Source organism: Agrilus planipennis, unplaced genomic scaffold (assembly GCF_000699045.2).
Source record: "Agrilus planipennis isolate EAB-ADULT unplaced genomic scaffold, Apla_2.0 scaffold95, whole genome shotgun sequence".
Classification (NCBI taxonomy): Eukaryota; Metazoa; Arthropoda; class Insecta; order Coleoptera; family Buprestidae; genus Agrilus; species Agrilus planipennis.
In genome coordinates, this window is record NW_020438861.1 from 652,736 (window position 1) to 670,431 (window position 17,696).

Below are 17,696 nucleotides of genomic sequence, written 5' to 3' on the forward strand. Positions count from 1 at the left end.
AAATAAATCAAATAATATGACATTTGTATATAGGTACCTATTATTCTGTTATCTCATTAAAAGTGTGTTTATGAACAAAATGAAGTTATGCAAAAGGAAATAAGCGGGCACTATCGTTCCTTATGTTAGGGTCATTTCTAAAAAAAAAAATAAAACCAAATCGGTACAAGTCGATAGACGATACTGACAAAATTGTGTTCGTAGTTTCATAGGTTTTTTGCATAATAAACATAAAATGGGCAAAATCAGAAGGAAGGCTGATTGAACATTGTTAACGTCTTATAATACTGCAAAGTACAATTGAACTCATACTTCTTAGGTAAATGCTGTAATCTATCAATTGTTATTGATATACGAGTTTCTTTTAAATATGTACACCGCAATACTTGGCGAAATGGAAGTTACCGAAACGCCACTAAAACTTGCATTCAATATTTTCCCTAATAGTCGAATATGAAAAGGAAGAAATGAATACTGTTTTAACATCTAATTACATGAGAAGAAAAGAAGTAGTACATAAATTGTACGGTTCAACGGTAATTGAAAAAATTGTAATTTCCTTGACCAAATAGTGTAAAATGCAGTTTAGACTTATGCTATATTTGTTAGTATTAGGTTTTTACCAGAAACGTTGTTCATTGAAGAGAAATTGAAATTGTTTTGTTTTTTGTATGAGATGTCCAACATACACGTATGATGTGTTTGTGTATTATAATAATAATATGTGTCGTATGTGTAATGCTAAATTGAATAGGGAAAATTATTTCAATAATGACTAATGACCTAACGAATGTTTTGACTGTGGTGGGTATTAATACGTATAATGTATAATCTACAAAATAGACATCGTTATCGGAAACAGTTTATTTGTTTATGAAGTACCTATATGTACATTTCGTTTCGCTTGCTCGTGACCTTGCTTCTGTTGTAGTGCGAATTTGGACTTGGATTTGAATGAAAGAAAATTATACCTACATAACTGATTGCTCGGCAGTGATTTATTTTTCTCTTACTCAATTATACACTGGAACTAAATGACATGTGCTTGCAAAATTAAGTTTTATTAAATTCACTTGACAAAAAAGAGTGAATAATGTTCCTAATGCAAACTACTAATCCGGTAATTTGACAAAGTACAAAACACCGTACCGAAACAAACTTTTCGTGTACTGTTGACGCACATCCTGTAAATGAATTACAGTTCTAATTTTGTTGCACAAATAATTACAATTTAGAAAACAACATTCGCAAATATGCAAATGAGGAAAATATAAATATAAATATTCAATAATTTTCTTTCCGTGACTGTACACTTGTTTGTGTAATATACACCTAATGAAGTACGCTAACATAGGGACAGGGATTTTAGTTGGAAAATTACTTAAAGTTTACTGATTAAAATGAGGATAATAATTATACATTATTGTTTATAAAATTCAATTGGCAAAGAATTATAACTATGGCATATTTAATGGGAAATTTCCGCAAAAACATGATTTTACCGAAAAATTAACTTCAATCGTCTTCCTTGTCTTCTTTTGTTATTTTTAACGCAATTTTTTTTCTTCCTTTGCGTTCACTGTAATGTATATGTTTCTCCATCAGTCTACAAAACGTACCTACTTTTTGCACACTTGTGTTACGCATTTTGTTGTATTTTTTTATGTAGTGAACTGTATTTCTTTTGTAATATTATTGTTAATGTTGTTTTGGCACACATGTAATAGATGTGAGCAATGTACAGGTCGGCGGGATTACTTATCGGCATTTCGCAGAATTAATCGGGTTATTGTTTAGACTCTCTGCAGACCTGTATATTGAAAAAGTGTGCACACGGCATATATATTGTCCTTGAAACGCCGTTCACAAATTGTATTGTTCTTTTATATAATCATTCTAAGTTCTTCAATAAAGCAGTTCAGTTGAAGTCTGGTCGAATCATTTGAAGGAGGAAGGAATGTATTATAACAATTTGTTTTTTTAAAACAGTCACTGCGTTATTTCTACTGCAAAGTATTGATATTATTTGCAGGTAATCGCAGAAAATAGTAAAGTAATGTTTCCGAATGTGTTCTCTTATAATTATTTATGATTACACTTATCTCACATCTTCGTTTTTTAATTGGATGAAAGTGTGTGTGTGTTATACGTATGTAAAGATTTCCATATAACTTACAAACACACCTTACATGGCCTTTTTGCGAAACATCGCGGACGATTGCTTTATGTATATTGAATTTCATTGCTATATGGATGTTGAAGTTGAATCAATTAAAAAACAATTCCAAAACAGCTAACTGCGATTACCTTTGTGGGATTTACATCTATGTAAATTGTTTGTACTGGTTTGAATAACTAAATATATTTCATGTTGTTCAGTTTAGATGTCTTAATTAATAGCTGCGGCATTGTTTACATATTCGTATCGCACATTATGTGGCAATTTTTGAAAACTTCTGTTACAAGTTACAGAACAGATTATTTCCGTACTTTTGATTAAGTGCGTTTACTGAAGAATTGTATGTACGCACGCCATCATACAAATAAATGATTTAAAACAATTTTAAAACGTTACAAACGTGTTAATACTTAATAGAACGAAAGATTTGACATACAAATACATGTTTCGAACATTTGGAACTGTTTCGTTTATCAACGTAATAACAACGATTGTTTCCTTGGTCTTTACTCAGGATTATTCTATTTCTTGTAATATACAAACATTTCGTCCTCTCTTTGGAACATACGAATGTTTCATAGTGGTATTGAATAAATGACATTGTATTTAGTAGAGTGAAAATTGTATCCTTAGGAATAAACTTGTTGACCCGGAGGGTGTAATTGTTGTCTACATTTAATTATATGTTTAGTTTTGTAGAGAAATAATTTATTCGTATCCCCAAAATACTCACAATATACTGTATCATTGCAGTGTATAAAAATTTACTTATGATTGCCTCTGCAGTAGTAATAATTATGAACACAACAAGATAATTTTAATTATTTTCACAGCATTCACAGTAACTGATGATCACTATCCCCCTACGAGGTTCTCCTTCTTCTTGCCGGTACGTGTTGCTGAAAAGCTTGACTAATGTTCAATATTTATGCATATTTTTTCTACAAGTATTCTGTACCTTTGTAACTACAATTTTCATTATTTTTACAGCTTCTACAGTCACCGATCATCGCCACCCCCCTACGAGCCTCTCTTTAAGTTATCTTGCCACAGATTCCGGTAAGTGTTGCTAAAAAGCTTGACCAACGTTCAATTTTTATGCATCATACGTTTTCTAGACAGTATTTGGTACGGTACCTTTTTAAGTATAATTTTCATTATTTTTACAGATTTTACAGCCACTGATGATCGCCGCCCTCCTACGAGCCTCTCTTTAACTTGTCTTGCCACACTTTCAGGTAAATAATTCGAAAAAGTTTTTAATAACGTTCAATTTTATGCATACTGTTTCTTGAACATATTCCGTGCGGTACCTTTCTAAGTATAATTTTCATTATTTTTACAGATTTTACAGCCACTGATGATCGCCGCCCCCGTACGAACTACTGTTTGACTAGCTTTGCCACTCATTCCGGTAAGTGTTGCTGAAAAGCTTGACTAACGTTCACTTTTTATGCATAGTTTTTGTAGAAAGTAGTATGTATGTACCTTTATAAGTATAATGTTTATATTTTTTACAGATTTCACAGTCATTGATCATCGCCGCCCCCCTACGAGCTTATGTTTAAGTTGCCCAGCCATAAGTTCCGGTAAGTGTTGCTGAAAAGCTTGACTAACGTTCACTTTTTATGCATATTTCCGACTTTTTTATGAGGTATTTTGTAACTAGAATATGCATTATTTTCACATTCACCAACGATGACGTTACTTCTTCCCCTTTGACTTAGATCCATCCCCTTCTGCATGACGCTTCTGCAAAAATTTCGTATGTGCCATGTAAACATTTTTATAATTAATTTTTCTTTATTTTTAGGTGTACCATTGTTACCAAAACCTATTATGAGGGAGAGGGGTTTTAGTTGGTAGGTCCTCCTGTTAGGGAATCCAACACTACCCAGTCGTACGGTCGGCTGGGTGTCTTTCGAAGATTTCCCCTCTCCCACGAAAAAAAAAAAAAAAGAAACGATGCAGTGACTTTTGCTGGTGTTCTCAGGTGGACAGAATAACCATATTCTACTACCCACTAATTTGGAATTGTTTACAACCCCTTTTCTTCAATATTCAGTGTTCTGCATCAATTTCTATCTGAACACGTAAGTTGCCACAACTTAACGATTTTTTACCTTCATTAATAATTATCTTAGTAATATTTAATTAAAATTGTGTTGGAAATGTTTATAGTACATTATTGAAAGGTTTTAGTTATCTACTGAAAGTTGTTAAAAATTTAATGTTACTATTAAGTTAAACTGTATTACTGTTTCTTCTATTTTGTGGCCTTTTCTATTTGGCCGATTGTCTGTTGAAGTTACATAATAATTTATTTTGTACAAGTTTATTTGTTACATTCAATAAATTTCTTTTACTATTCTTTCACTTATTATCACTTTTACACTTATAAATTCGCAAGTTTTTATGTTAAGGTGAAAAATGGACAAGTAACAATGTATTTCCTTTTTTACAAAGAAACAATGTGTTTTCTTTTATAAAAAAGGAAATTACATTGTTTCTTATCCATTTTTCACTTTATCTTGCACATTACGAAAAACAGTAAATAACTAGCACATTTAAAGTGCGCGCCTTTTTTATTTAGTTGTGACTAAACCTGCCGGAGGGCGCGCAAATCGGCGCGTTTCGAGTTGACGATCTATTACCCTTTGTGTATCTATTATGTATGATGATGAAACAGTACGTTTCCTATTATCTACAAACGCAAACGTAATTTCTACATTTAGCAGCAATTGTATACAGGGTGACCCAAAAAGTACGCAATATGGTCATTGTGGTCAAAGTAAAGTTAAATGGTATTTTTTGTAAGTTTTGTTCTTTACTTTAATCAACATTAATATCAAATCGTCTGCAGTACCTAATTTTGATATACTTACGGACTGCTCAAAAACAGACGCAAGCTTGCCTGTTACCTCACTTGAAACAGCCGATTGTCTACATTTTCTATAACAAAATGTCACTGTCCTTCTGCAACTCAATTTTCAGTATGTTTCCTGACAGTACCGCTGGGTATTTTTGTACCGAGAGTGCCAAGTTTACCGCAACTTCTCTATGGCACGAAGTAAAACATCTACGAAAGTACGCCGATTTTCAAAAGCACTATATTACATATAATTTCACAATTGGTTAAAATTGAACAAAGGACCATAGACACATAATATAATACAATAAAACTATATATAATTTTACGAACGAAATATAGCAATGTTAACTACTACTATTCATGATTGAACAAAATTTTTGGCAAGTACTGTATGAAAAGGTATATTTAATGAACAAGATTTAGGAGTAAAATGAGCTTTTTTCTCCCTACCTACGATTTTGCCAGCGCGCATCGAACACATTGACAGGGGAACATCGCTAGATAAAGTAAATGAAGTATAATTTGTTCTTAAGCTGTCAACATAGATAATAGGTTGTCAACGTTCGACTATATTCGTGGCTCATCATGGTGTGACAGCTTGAATTGGCTGTTATGTGGTTATGGTATCATTGATATTGTTCTTTTATTATTTTCAGTTATTTTATCAGACTGCTTAATAAATTTATCATTCACCCATTCATCGCAATTGATATTTGATCATATTTCTGCATACAGTAGAAACAAACCAATTTATTTAAAATGTAAATTGATTTAAAAATGTCGAAGTAAGTATTACATCTGCCTCATTAAGCTGAAGGAGGAATTAGTTTTTATTTGTAATTTATTATTGTAGGGAGCTAACAATCGTATTTGTTTATAATACTGATTTGGTAAAGCATGAATATGATGATCCAGCTTTAGCAGTTGTGTATTTTTGCCCTTCATGGCTCTCAGAAGAGAAGAAAACAACTATTTGTGGTCAAATAATAGGAACTACTCACTTCTTAAAATCTGTATTTGGACAAACTCAAATAATTTCCCTTGAGAATGGAAAGTTTTGTATCAAGGAGTTTGGAAAATTTATTATGGTATTTTATTAAAAATTTATATGTAGATATACAAGAACAAGGCCTAGTTTTAAGCAGTTGCTTTATGATACTTCCAGTGTTGGCTTTAAGGGGGGGGGGCAGGTCGGGCGGCTATGTACCCATAGGTTAAAAGTTTTTGGTTTAAAAGCTGAAATACAATTAAGATATAAAATTGTAAATTTTAAATTTCATTGAAATATATACACAAAAATTCAATTGATTGAGGTAGATTTAGATTAGATTCCTGTTCATAAATAGTTAAGGGAAATGTGAAGATTTACCTGACTATTAAGTAATTTAAAAGTTTATCCAATAAAAATAGCAAAAAAAAATGTTTTTGCCTTGTAGACTTCTAACTGAAATAGCTGATAGTGCAACATTTTGGAACTGACTATTAAAACGTTTAATTAAAAGATGGAAGTGTTGTTTATACCTACTTTCAATATCCAAAATGCTTTCTAGTAATGATAATATTTAATTAAAAGTCGCCTATTTTGGCTAATCAATTGTAAAGAACAGAGCGGACTAAATGTTTATGGGTGTGTATTTTACTGCATATAAAGATCGAAGGGTTGCTTAGGACTACTTTCGATTGACTTTTTTAATAAGAGTTTCTAATTAGAAATCGCCTATTGTTTAGTTACAATTTCATTCCATATGTACACTACTTTTTTTAATGTTGAACGTTTAAAGCACGAAGTAGAAAATTATTGAAATTAAAATGAAAATGTAAGTGCAATGCACCATTCTCAAATTTAGACGGGCACAGCTAGTTTAATAAATAAATTGATTTTTTTTTCGATAACTGACTTTACAAGGGGCGCTATCAAAAAACTGCTCAGGAGCATTATGAAGACTAAGGCAAAAAGTTGTATTGGTAATATACCTACCCGACTGTATCTGTATATCAGTTAGGATCGTGGTCCGTCAACGACCACTGCTAGCCCTGGTCGTTTGAAGCATAGTGTAAAACGACCATGCTACCAGTGGTCGTTTTATTTTGTTGCTAGCTGTGGTCGTTTCACAATGTACAAAGTCAGCCAACCCCTCCCCAGGTTTCAGTGTAGCACCAGGAGTTATTAATTAGTTTGATCTTCCTATTACATTACTACTACAGATCATCTGCAACATCTATATTTCATTTGCTATATAGTGTTCAAAAATATAAACAAGAAAGTCTCGTTTAAATGGGAGTACAGTCAAATATGGGTCAAAAAAAGTTACAGGAAAAAGTTATTCGGAATTCTAAAATATGGGACTATGTAATGTGCTGCCATTTAAGAGAAACTCTTTTTTATATTTTTGAATACTCTGAATGACAAATGAAATAGAGATAAGAATAAGTTTTGTTTGAAAAATGTTTCAATTAAACTTATTATTTGGTCACAATGGTTAAAAAAAAATATTTGCATAGCATCACATTTTAGTACATTTTTCCTATAACTGTTTTCGACTAGCTCAGTATTTAACTGTGTTATAACCTTTTTTTTTAAACTGGTATGGTAAATCAAATTTAAATGCGCAGACGCTCTTGTATTAAAATATGGGACAAGTTTTATTTGAAAATTTTTTCTATTAAAGTTATAGTTTTGCCACAACAAGCATATGGCGTAGTTTTTGGGCCAATTTGTATTTTGTTTTTTTTTTGGAAAATGCAAAGGCGCGTGTAGTAATTTTTTACACTTTTTTGATTAAAATTGATCCCATTGAAAAATAATCAATAGATTTTTTTATAATTGTTTTTTTTCATTTTCAACCTGTCGAAATTATTCGTAACAAATCGTTTATTTTCTTAAAAACAACTATTTTTATTATTAGTATAGATCTGTTTCATCAAACAAAAGTCGCCATCCATTTACATAGTTCTGCTTTTAAAGTTTCTTAATTCGATTTTATAAACACGGCAATTTCCGTACCTAAGTGTAGGTTGCGTGTATAAAAATATATGTCTTGGGACTAAGGGTTAAATAACCGAAAACATTTTCATCATTAGCCGGATATATTACTTAAATCCGTAAATAAGTCTGCTTGTTACGTTTTCACGCTTAAACCGCTAAACTACATAATTGAATTATGAATCTTGGTATAGAGATAGGTGGGACCTAGGAGAAACATATAGGCTACTTTTTGTCGCGAAAATAAAAGGGTGAAATAGCGACATTTTTTGATTTTGATGGCTAGACAACCGCTACAAAATCGGCTGAGACTATAGTAAATATTCTAAACCACGTTTGAAAATTGCTGTGAGTATTCCGCAAATTAACCGGGAAACCCGAAAACCAGTTTGCATGCTAACTTCTTTTGAAATTAGCGTCAGCGGCTAAAACTAGCGGCTAATTATGAGCCTGATAATCTTTAGAATTAAGTTGTTTTCATTGTTTAGTTTCTTGCAATAGTAGAGTGCATGTGATAAAAAAATTGGCCTGCTTATTTTTAAATGCCAATAATAGGGTTCACCTACAGATAATTTAAAAATGCTGACTGCCACTTACAGTGACTCATTAATGCGTTCTGAATTGGATCACCGTAAAAAATCCCTGCTAATTTTGTTAAGATGACTTGAATTCTATCTTAAAAATCTTCTACAGATTCGTTAAGTTTGGAATTTCTATAGGCCGGAGTTATGGTAGAGACATTAGCGTCAAAATTATCACAATTCTAAATAAACCTTTTCAGGAGTACCATTAAAAGGAACCATTGAACAAACTGACATAGGTTAGACATACATAAAAACAACTATCAATTATATTAATATTATTTAATTAATTCAATTAAGTTATATTGTTCACTATGAAAGCAGCTTTAGTAAATATCATAATTAGTCGAACTGACGGCACCACTATCACTAAAACACTAAATAATTGACGCCAGTGTCGAAACTTAGAATGCATCGATAGAAATCGATTATCTATTTTTTCCATTTCATTAACAGTCTATTATTTAAAAGGTAAAATCAGAATATGCAAATTAGGTTCCAAGGTGTAAAATATCAGAAATGGTCCTAACAAATGTCAGTTTTGGTAAAGGTCTAGATGATGGCCACCATCCCCTTCGGGGGTGGGGGTAGGGGATCGAAAGAGGAGGTCTCCCCCACCACTGTACCATAAAAAGTTCGTGGCGGTCTCACCCCCCTAAAAAGTTATGAGGGTTCAAAGTTAATAAATATGCCAATTTTTTTACATTTCTAGGCATGTAAATAGTTATAAAGTCATTCTTAAACAATATTCAAAGGTAAAACTAATGAAAAATACATAAAAATATTGAGAAAGTTATATAAAACATTATTTAAATATCTTTATCAATAGATTAGGTTAGGTTATGTTATCGGGGTTTGTTCAAGTGACCACTCTCTTTCGATCCCCCACCTCCACCCGCTTGAAAATAATTGTTTTATTGAATTTTATTTGAATTATAGTGTATGAAAATTGTCAGAATAATCAACTTTCAACCCCCATAACTTTTCATGGGAATAGCTTACGCGACAGTATTTGCCAGAATATTAATAATTAATCATTTCATTTGTGCAAAAACCATTTGACAGAATCCTTACTTGGCCCATATTGTACATAATGGCCACTATTTTTTCTCGAATGACCGATACTGCAAAACATTAAATTAGCGAAGTTATGAATATTCCAAAAATTATCTTTTGTTCACAGGTTTTTCATGTTTTTGTCAGTAAAAATAGGTCTGACCGTGACTTCTAAATATATTATCTATTTGGGGTATTACGATTACTCTGATAGTTTTCGAGATAAATGCCAAAAAACGAGGCAAAATTGTATATTTGCAACGTTTAAACAATGTTTAATGAACTGACATTTAAGTAATGTATTTTGTTCATTTATTAATATAAGTGCAACATTATTAATAAATTTGCACTCATAAAGAAATTCATGTGGCCAAATTGAAATATATGTTTTTCTTTTAGGCAGTTGGAATTGATCGAAATGTTCCTAATTGGATTTTGGAAAATAAAGTAGAATTTTTGTCAAACTTAATAGGAATGTTCCATGTTAGCTTTGAACATATGTCAACTTTTTATAAGGATACTCAGACTTTTGTTGAGAAACTGCATCAAATGTTTGAATCCTGTTTGAAATATTTAAATTTAGATACATTTGCTTATAAACTTCCTGATTTAAATCAATCTAGAATATTTAATTCGTATAGTTTAGAAGCTCAAAAGTTTTTAAATAATTGTCTTGAAACAAGATATGTACTGGCAGGACTGGTTCAATGGAATAGCAAGTAAGTATTTATTTATAACAATTATAAGATGGTTAATTAATTTTTTGAATATTATATGTATTATATTTTTCTTATGAATTCAGTAAAAAGTAAAATTTAATTTTAGATTGCTCGCTACCCAACTTAATTCGTTACTAACAAAGTGCCTTCTTATAACAAATGCAACTAAAACCAAACTTTCTGCTGAAAGTATTATGACTGATTTTCAGTGTCCAAGAAACCTTCAGCTTCTTCAAATATATGTAAACAAGGAAGATTATGAAGAAATTCTTCAAGAGTCTAAATCATACAAAGGTTCCCACTGTAAAAACAGTAATGACAAAGTATTATTATGTTATTAGTCTGAAATGTTTACCTCAGTAGAAACTCAAGTTTTATAAATTCCGCTGTTTTAGAAAGAATTTTATAAAGGATTTACAACCAAATTATTCGATGAATGGAACGATTATGATTATTATAAACCAACACATTCTGTTGGCATTAATGTACATGATTACTTAAAAAATGGCTTGACTAAGACGTTCTCTAGTTTAGTTGACCTTGAAAGAATTTCTAATAACGCAATAACGTTAAATAATGTTAACAAAATGTACAGTGGACGTACTGCCAAATCACTTTGTGATCCCATTAATCCATTTATGAGTGTAAAAGGAATTGCCATATCTAAAAGTATGTACGAAGACTGTTTTCATCACGGTTATTTTAAAAAACTTGATATAAGAAGAGAAACCTTCAATGAAATAAATACACCTTGTGAAGAAAACAACTGTGATAAAGATGATGGAAGTTCTAAATATTATTGTAATAAAACTTTCGGTTTTGACGATCTGAAGAGCGATTTGTTAGTACATCATTCTGGAAATCATCAAGTACCTGAAAAAAGCATACAACAATGTACTAAGTTAGTACATAAAACGCTTCTAGAAAACGGTATGTTAATAAAATTTATTTTTTAATTCAGTTGTAAAATGGTTTATATTTTAGGAGAATGGAATGGTTTGAAGGGACAGGTAAATATAACAAAAAGTTGCAAATATGCGAAATTAGTGCTTTGTTATTTTTACAGCAAAAGAAAACTCAAAATACAAAGATTGAAAAATATGATTTTAAAGAGTGTGTGTTGTTTCTTTTAAATTTGAAAGATTTATCTATTAACTTATTTCTTGAAGATGGAGCTAGTGATTCTCCAGCTATTATAAGTCGTTTGGTATGTATAGCTTTATATCGCGCTAATGGTATAGAAGATAAGTTAAAAATTAGTGCGTTATTCGTTGTACACTTCAGGATTTAAAAATCGCTTTAAGTCATTACTCTTATATTTACTAATCTATTTGGAAATACATCAAAAATAAATCTAGAAGAGACGCGTAACGACTGTTTCCAGATTCTGTTATTAATCGAATTTTTCATAAGAACAAGATCAGAAATTGAAGAGAGAGAAAGAGGGGTGGAGGGAGGGAGGGGGAGAGAGACGATTAAATATTTTTACAAAATTAGAATTAATAAAAGTACTTCATATTTTTACAATGAAAAAAGTTGCAGAGTTTAAAAATTTAGGGAAATTGAGTCAAATTTTGAATTTCATGCGTCGTTCACCGTCATATGTTTACAGGCGCAGTGTTGTTTTGATATTGAGACTTTCTGGCGAAACAGTTGTCGAGTATTTGATTAATAATAAAATTTATTTGTAACATGGCAAGGGCTTTTTGTTTAATCATTTTCATATTATTATTGATCTTATCATTATTTTTTTATTTGTATATTTTTTAGTACGAGCAATGTATACTATTTGCTGAAGAGTTATCAGGACAGTTAGAAAATTTTGGTGATGATGAAAACTGCAGTGAAAATAGCAGTTCAAGTCAAGAACCATGTAGCTACCTTCTTACGAACCATAAATGGGAATATGTACACGAAGGGGGTTTAAAAGAGAATATTGATTTAAATACCATAACTAAGATGCACGAATGCTTTATCAATGATGACGAAATTGCTGATATAGTTCTTAGGTAAGAGAATGATACTGTTTATTTTTATTATTTTTTATTTTTGTATTATTATCATCCTGTTCGCACAATAAAAAACATATGTTCTGGCGTATAATGGACAAAATCAAAATTTTCTGAACAGAACTACAAAGTTTGTTTTTTATCCCGAATATAATACTCATGGATTTTCGGAGTCTTTGATGAAAATAAATTGAAATGATCAAAATTTAAAATGGCGGATTGGTTTTTAAAAAATTCGTATATTTCGTTCGAGCCAGTCATAAGGTTTGTGGGGTCGTTGATCACGAAAATGAAGTCGTTGAATCGCTAAAATTCTGTAACCAAAACACGATACTAAACGCCGAAACTACCTCCTTTTCGATAACAGTTATCTAAATTAGAGACTGACGAAAACCAAAAATGCCTAAGTTGGGTTAGGATACTGGTAAAATGTATTCCTACATCGGATACGGATGGTTTTAGCTGAAAAATGTAGCCTAAATACATGTATCCGGATACTTGCGGTTAACAGATGCAAACATTTTTGATGTGAAACATCTTTGTGGCGGCCCTGACTGGCTGTTGGATTCGCAAAGATGAGTATTCCTGCAGTTTACACTTTGAACATCTACACACAGTCCACCTAAATCTTAAGTTATATTTGTGGGTGTACATTTTGGTGCGCATTCGTCCATCCGCGTATTTTTCTCTCTTCTATTGTGACATGGGGAACTTTGCAAAGTACCTTCTTCTACTATCGCGTTCGTCCTACACAGGAAAGATTTACTGCGGAATAATGAATTATATCCGGGAAAGATAAAAATTATGCTGATGTGGATATTTTACTAAATACTTGGCGGATATGGATAACAGATACATACCTACATATCCGGATACTACCTAGCTCTACGAATGGTACCTACGGTAAATTGTTAAAATTACTGTCAAAATGGAAAAAGAAGGAAAACTACAATTTCTGGAAGCTTTGGCTATTAATACTTCCAGATTTATAATAAATCATTGTAATCATTATCAACTTAAAATGACCAGTTATAATTTCTTTGTAGACAGGTTACTTAAGGAACATTTTCAACTTCTCAGTCGGATGTTATATTGTAATGGGTTCGATTTTGTGAATCCTACATTTTGATATATTTCCACGTTTTAAGGTCCCTAGAGTTGAATGCTACAATTTTTAAGTGGATTTATGTGCGTGCGTGGGAGAGCTTGCGTGTGAATTGTTTTTGTGTTGATTATCTCAAGAGCAAACGAACAAAACAATTTAGTAAAAAAGGGAGTTTCATTTTTCGCCAATATTTTAAGTTTTTAAGCAATAATTTTGATTCACTGCGCAACAATGAAATTGTTTCGGTCTCAAAATTAGTCTTTTTATATTTTATAAATTCTTCTTTTTCAATTTGCGGAAAATTTGTTTTTCGAAGTTGGCAACATTGTTAATTGTCAAAATACACAAATTTTATTTTTCAAATTATAATTTGACTGACAGAAGATTGCTAAGTATGATAGTATTGCGGTAACGGTGAAATTTATAGTATTTCGTGCATGTCATCTTGTTTTGGAGTGTTTTAAAGAGAGAAATCAACATGCCACGGAAATGTGTAAATTTAGTTAATAATTTTTGTAACATTTGTGGCGAAATAACGTTTGCCATACAAAAACGCAATTTGTGAAGACTGCATATCAACATTATTTTGGTATGAAAGTAGGAAACCAAAATAAGCCATGGGCTCCACATATGTTGCAATTCGTGTTTAGTTATATTAAGAGAATGGCTGAAAAATAAAAAAACGATCCATGGCTTTTGCTATGACTACGATTTGGCGGGAGCCCACTAACCACATAGACGATTGCAATTTTTGCTTGACACCGACTATAAAAGCAGGATTGTCAATGAAAAAAATAAAATTAGAGATCTTGATTTGTCACAGGAGAAGACAGAACTTCTAGAATCAAGGTTACGGCAATGGAATCTCCTGCAGAATGATGTCAGGGTTACCAAGTACAGACAACGTCATAGGGATTTGATTCCTTTTTTTGAAAAGAATAATAACCTTATTTTTTGTTGTAATATTAATGGCTTGATGAAAAGTTTGAATATGAAGCATGATTCAACTGAATGGAGACTTTTCATAGACTCCTCCAAGCTTAGTTTGAAAGCTGTGTTGCTTCATAATGGCAACCGTCTACCTTCCATTCGTATTGGCTATGCGGTTCACATGAAGGAAACTTATGCAAACATGGCAGACCTCCTAGATTCAATCAACTACCTGGAATATAAGTGGAAAATCTGCGGTGATTTAAAAGTGATTGCTATACTCTTAGGGATGCAATTAGGGTATACGAAATACTGTTGCTTTTTATGTATGTGGGATAGTAAGGATAGAAAATCACATTATATTCAAGCAGATTGGCATGCAAGAAATCTTAACCCTAGTGAGAAAAACGTAATTGCCAAGCCACTCGTAGATCCAAAAAATGTTCATCTTCCACCTTTACATATCAAACTGAGCTTGATGAAGAATTTTGTTAAAGCTATGAACCAAGAAAAGGCCAGGCTTTTAAATACTTAAGAGACAAATTTTCTAAATTAAGTGATACAAAGGTCAAGGAAGGCATCTTTATTGGGCCACAAATACGTCAACTTGTAAAGGACATTGTATTCGATTTAGTTTTGGAAAGGAAAGAAAAGGAAGCTTGGGAAGCTCTTAAGGGAGTTATACATGGATTTTTAGGGAACAAAAGAAATGATAACTACCCTCAATTGGTTACTGAACTTCTACAAAAATACCACCAACTCAGCTGCAATATGTCCCTAAAAATCTATTTTCTCCACTCCCATCTTGATTTTTCCCACCTAATTGCGGAGAAGTCAGTGATGAGCATGGAGAACGATTCCTTCAAGATATTTCTGTGATGGAACGAAAATATCAGGGTTGCTGGAATGAAGCAATGCTTGCAGATTACTGCTGGTTTAAATGTATAGATCCTTCAGAGGTCACTTACAAAAGGAAAGCTAAAAGATCGCGATCAAAGGAATCGGTTGATTCTTCGTAGATCTAAACACCTGGCAAGTGTTTTTTAATGAATTTTGAATGATAGTACAATCACACTTTAAATGTTGTTAGCATCTGTAATTCATATTTACCAATTTCTTAGAAACAATAATTTTCATCATTTACATATCACAAAATGTAGAGCTAATAAATTTTTTCTTTGTCATATTCGTTTTCCTTAACCTAGAATTGACTTATGAAGTAAAGCAAACGTTCAACTTTTTTTTTGCGCAGTTATTTAAGCAATAATTTTGATTATTTTATGCATTTGTTTGTTTAGGTATCCCAATAAGTACTTGAATTTTTTCCTTCTTTAATATTCAACTCGGTGTGTTCGTCCTGAGAAGTACAGTTTCAGAGTCAGCATACGCATTTTTGCTTTACCGTCCTAGGTCAGTGCCGGATTAAGCCAACGCGGGGCCTGTCGCAAATTCTATCAAGGGGCCCTTAGAATGTTTTAGGTTAAGTACTTATCGAGTTTATGGGATTAAATAAAACAAAACTGTTACAAACAAACTTTTCTTGATTTAATTTGGGGAAATTTATAAATAATGCTGTTGATATCGACTTCTCTGAGTAAATCATCATTTTGATGCAAATATTTTCTTTTTAGTAATTGTGAGTTGTGACTAAATCTAATATGTAAATAATAAATGGCGGGACCCGCAGCATTTGCTGCTCTTGCTTCGTGGCTAATCCGGCACTGTCCTAGGTGCTTAATACATATAATATTAATATCAGTATGTATATTTGCCTTTTAGAACTGATAAAAATGTAACATATGGACATCAAAATGAAGATAAAGTCGTCTACTACCAGCTAGCGAACAATATTAGTGGTGGAGCACCTTCCTCAACTGATTGTATGGCAAATATATTTGGAAAAGCACGCAGGCATTTATCACAAACATCTAGAACTTCGAGCTTGAATCTAACTTGATTTATTAATTTCAGATTAAAAGACAAAAATTAATTTTTGTTTTTAACTATTTAAATTATTAAAAGAATTTGTGTGTTCTTTGCAGTATTCTATATAAGGTTTATGTAGCATTTATTGTGGCTGCAGTATTGAAGAAAAAACAATTAATTTATTATGTAAGATTAAGTAATCGTTTGAATAAACAATTTAGTAACATGAAATTTTAAAAATGCTCTAGTAAAACCACACCCTTTGATTCCTTTATTGATAGATAATAATCGATTACGAGTTTTTTTAGTGTTTGAAAACATCTATGTTCGGATGAAAAGGGTAGTGTGTTAGATTTTTGTTGGAGTTACTTCCAAAAGTCACATGGAAAGATATTATCACAATGCGGACATGTAAAACCGTGGGCTGAACTTATTATAAAAAAAATAATGAATAAAATTCAAAACACTCGTTCCATTGCAAAAATGTAAAACATTGCAAACAAGGCGTAAAAATATTTATTAATTTGCGGATCATTACTCCTAAAACCTACATACTTGGGTAAAAGAAAACTGTTTATTATCGCGTTCGTCCTACACAGGAAAGATTTACTGCGGAATAATGAATTATATCCGGGAAAGATAAAAATTATGCTGATGTGGATATTTTACTAAATACTTGGCGGATATGGATAACAGATACATACCTACATATCCGGATACTACCTAGCTCTACGAATGGTACCTACGGTAAATTGTTAAAATTACTGTCAAAATGGAAAAAGAAGGAAAACTACAATTTCTGGAAGCTTTGGCTATTAATACTTCCAGATTTATAATAAATCATTGTAATCATTATCAACTTAAAATGACCAGTTATAATTTCTTTGTAGACAGGTTACTTAAGGAACATTTTCAACTTCTCAGTCGGATGTTATATTGTAATGGGTTCGATTTTGTGAATCCTACATTTTGATATATTTCCACGTTTTAAGGTCCCTAGAGTTGAATGCTACAATTTTTAAGTGGATTTATGTGCGTGCGTGGGAGAGCTTGCGTGTGAATTGTTTTTGTGTTGATTATCTCAAGAGCAAACGAACAAAACAATTTAGTAAAAAAGGGAGTTTCATTTTTCGCCAATATTTTAAGTTTTTAAGCAATAATTTTGATTCACTGCGCAACAATGAAATTGTTTCGGTCTCAAAATTAGTCCTATCCTATGTATTCTCGTTTACCGAATGCAAAAACGACCATTAAAAGAACCGATTAGCTTTAATTTTAGAGATACAAGATATTTTTTATATTTTATAAATTCTTCTTCTTNCCGTGAGAGGTTAGG

General features: G+C 31.8%; 1 protein-coding gene and 1 long non-coding RNA gene across 5 annotated transcripts in view; both read left to right on the forward strand.

Annotated features, from left to right (window-relative positions):
- Positions 1 to 4,566, forward strand: part of LOC108735908 — a 9,822-nt gene extending 5,256 nt beyond the window's left edge. For 2 of the 3 annotated variants that reach the window (XR_003230945.1, XR_003230946.1), the window contains exons 2-6: positions 3,013 to 3,068; positions 3,170 to 3,238; positions 3,349 to 3,417; positions 3,525 to 3,593; positions 3,700 to 4,566. This is a non-coding gene — a long non-coding RNA (uncharacterized LOC108735908). Of the gene's footprint in view, positions 1 to 1,628; positions 3,069 to 3,169; positions 3,239 to 3,348; positions 3,418 to 3,524; positions 3,594 to 3,699 lie in introns of those variants that run through there. The other variant, XR_003230944.1, reaches the window with a different exon arrangement.
- A 967-nt stretch (positions 4,567 to 5,533) lies between these two features.
- On the forward strand, positions 5,534 to 16,591 carry LOC108735928. Of its 2 annotated transcripts, XM_025973462.1 has the most exons (9): positions 5,534 to 5,836; positions 5,905 to 6,139; positions 10,071 to 10,390; positions 10,497 to 10,713; positions 10,786 to 11,320; positions 11,375 to 11,400; positions 11,457 to 11,597; positions 12,161 to 12,399; positions 16,214 to 16,591. In XM_025973462.1, the coding sequence occupies exons 1-9, from the start codon at positions 5,829 to 5,831 to the stop codon at positions 16,389 to 16,391; spliced, it is 1,899 nt and encodes a 632-aa protein (XP_025829247.1). In that variant the 5' UTR covers positions 5,534 to 5,828; the 3' UTR covers positions 16,392 to 16,591. The 2 variants fall into 2 exon arrangements, with proteins under 2 accessions (XP_025829247.1, XP_025829250.1); XM_025973465.1 differs by lacking the exons at positions 5,534 to 5,836; positions 5,905 to 6,139; positions 10,071 to 10,390 and having other exon boundaries at positions 10,612 to 10,702.
- Positions 16,592 to 17,696: the final 1,105 nt, after the last annotated feature.

Coding starts and splice junctions, on each gene's coding strand:
- LOC108735928 (XM_025973462.1), top strand. Junction 6,140..10,070: donor AGTTTGGAAAATTTATTATG/GTATTTTATTAA, acceptor TTTTTCTTTTAG/GCAGTTGGAATTGATCGAAA. Junction 12,400..16,213: donor ATTGCTGATATAGTTCTTAG/GTAAGAGAATGA, acceptor TTTGCCTTTTAG/AACTGATAAAAATGTAACAT.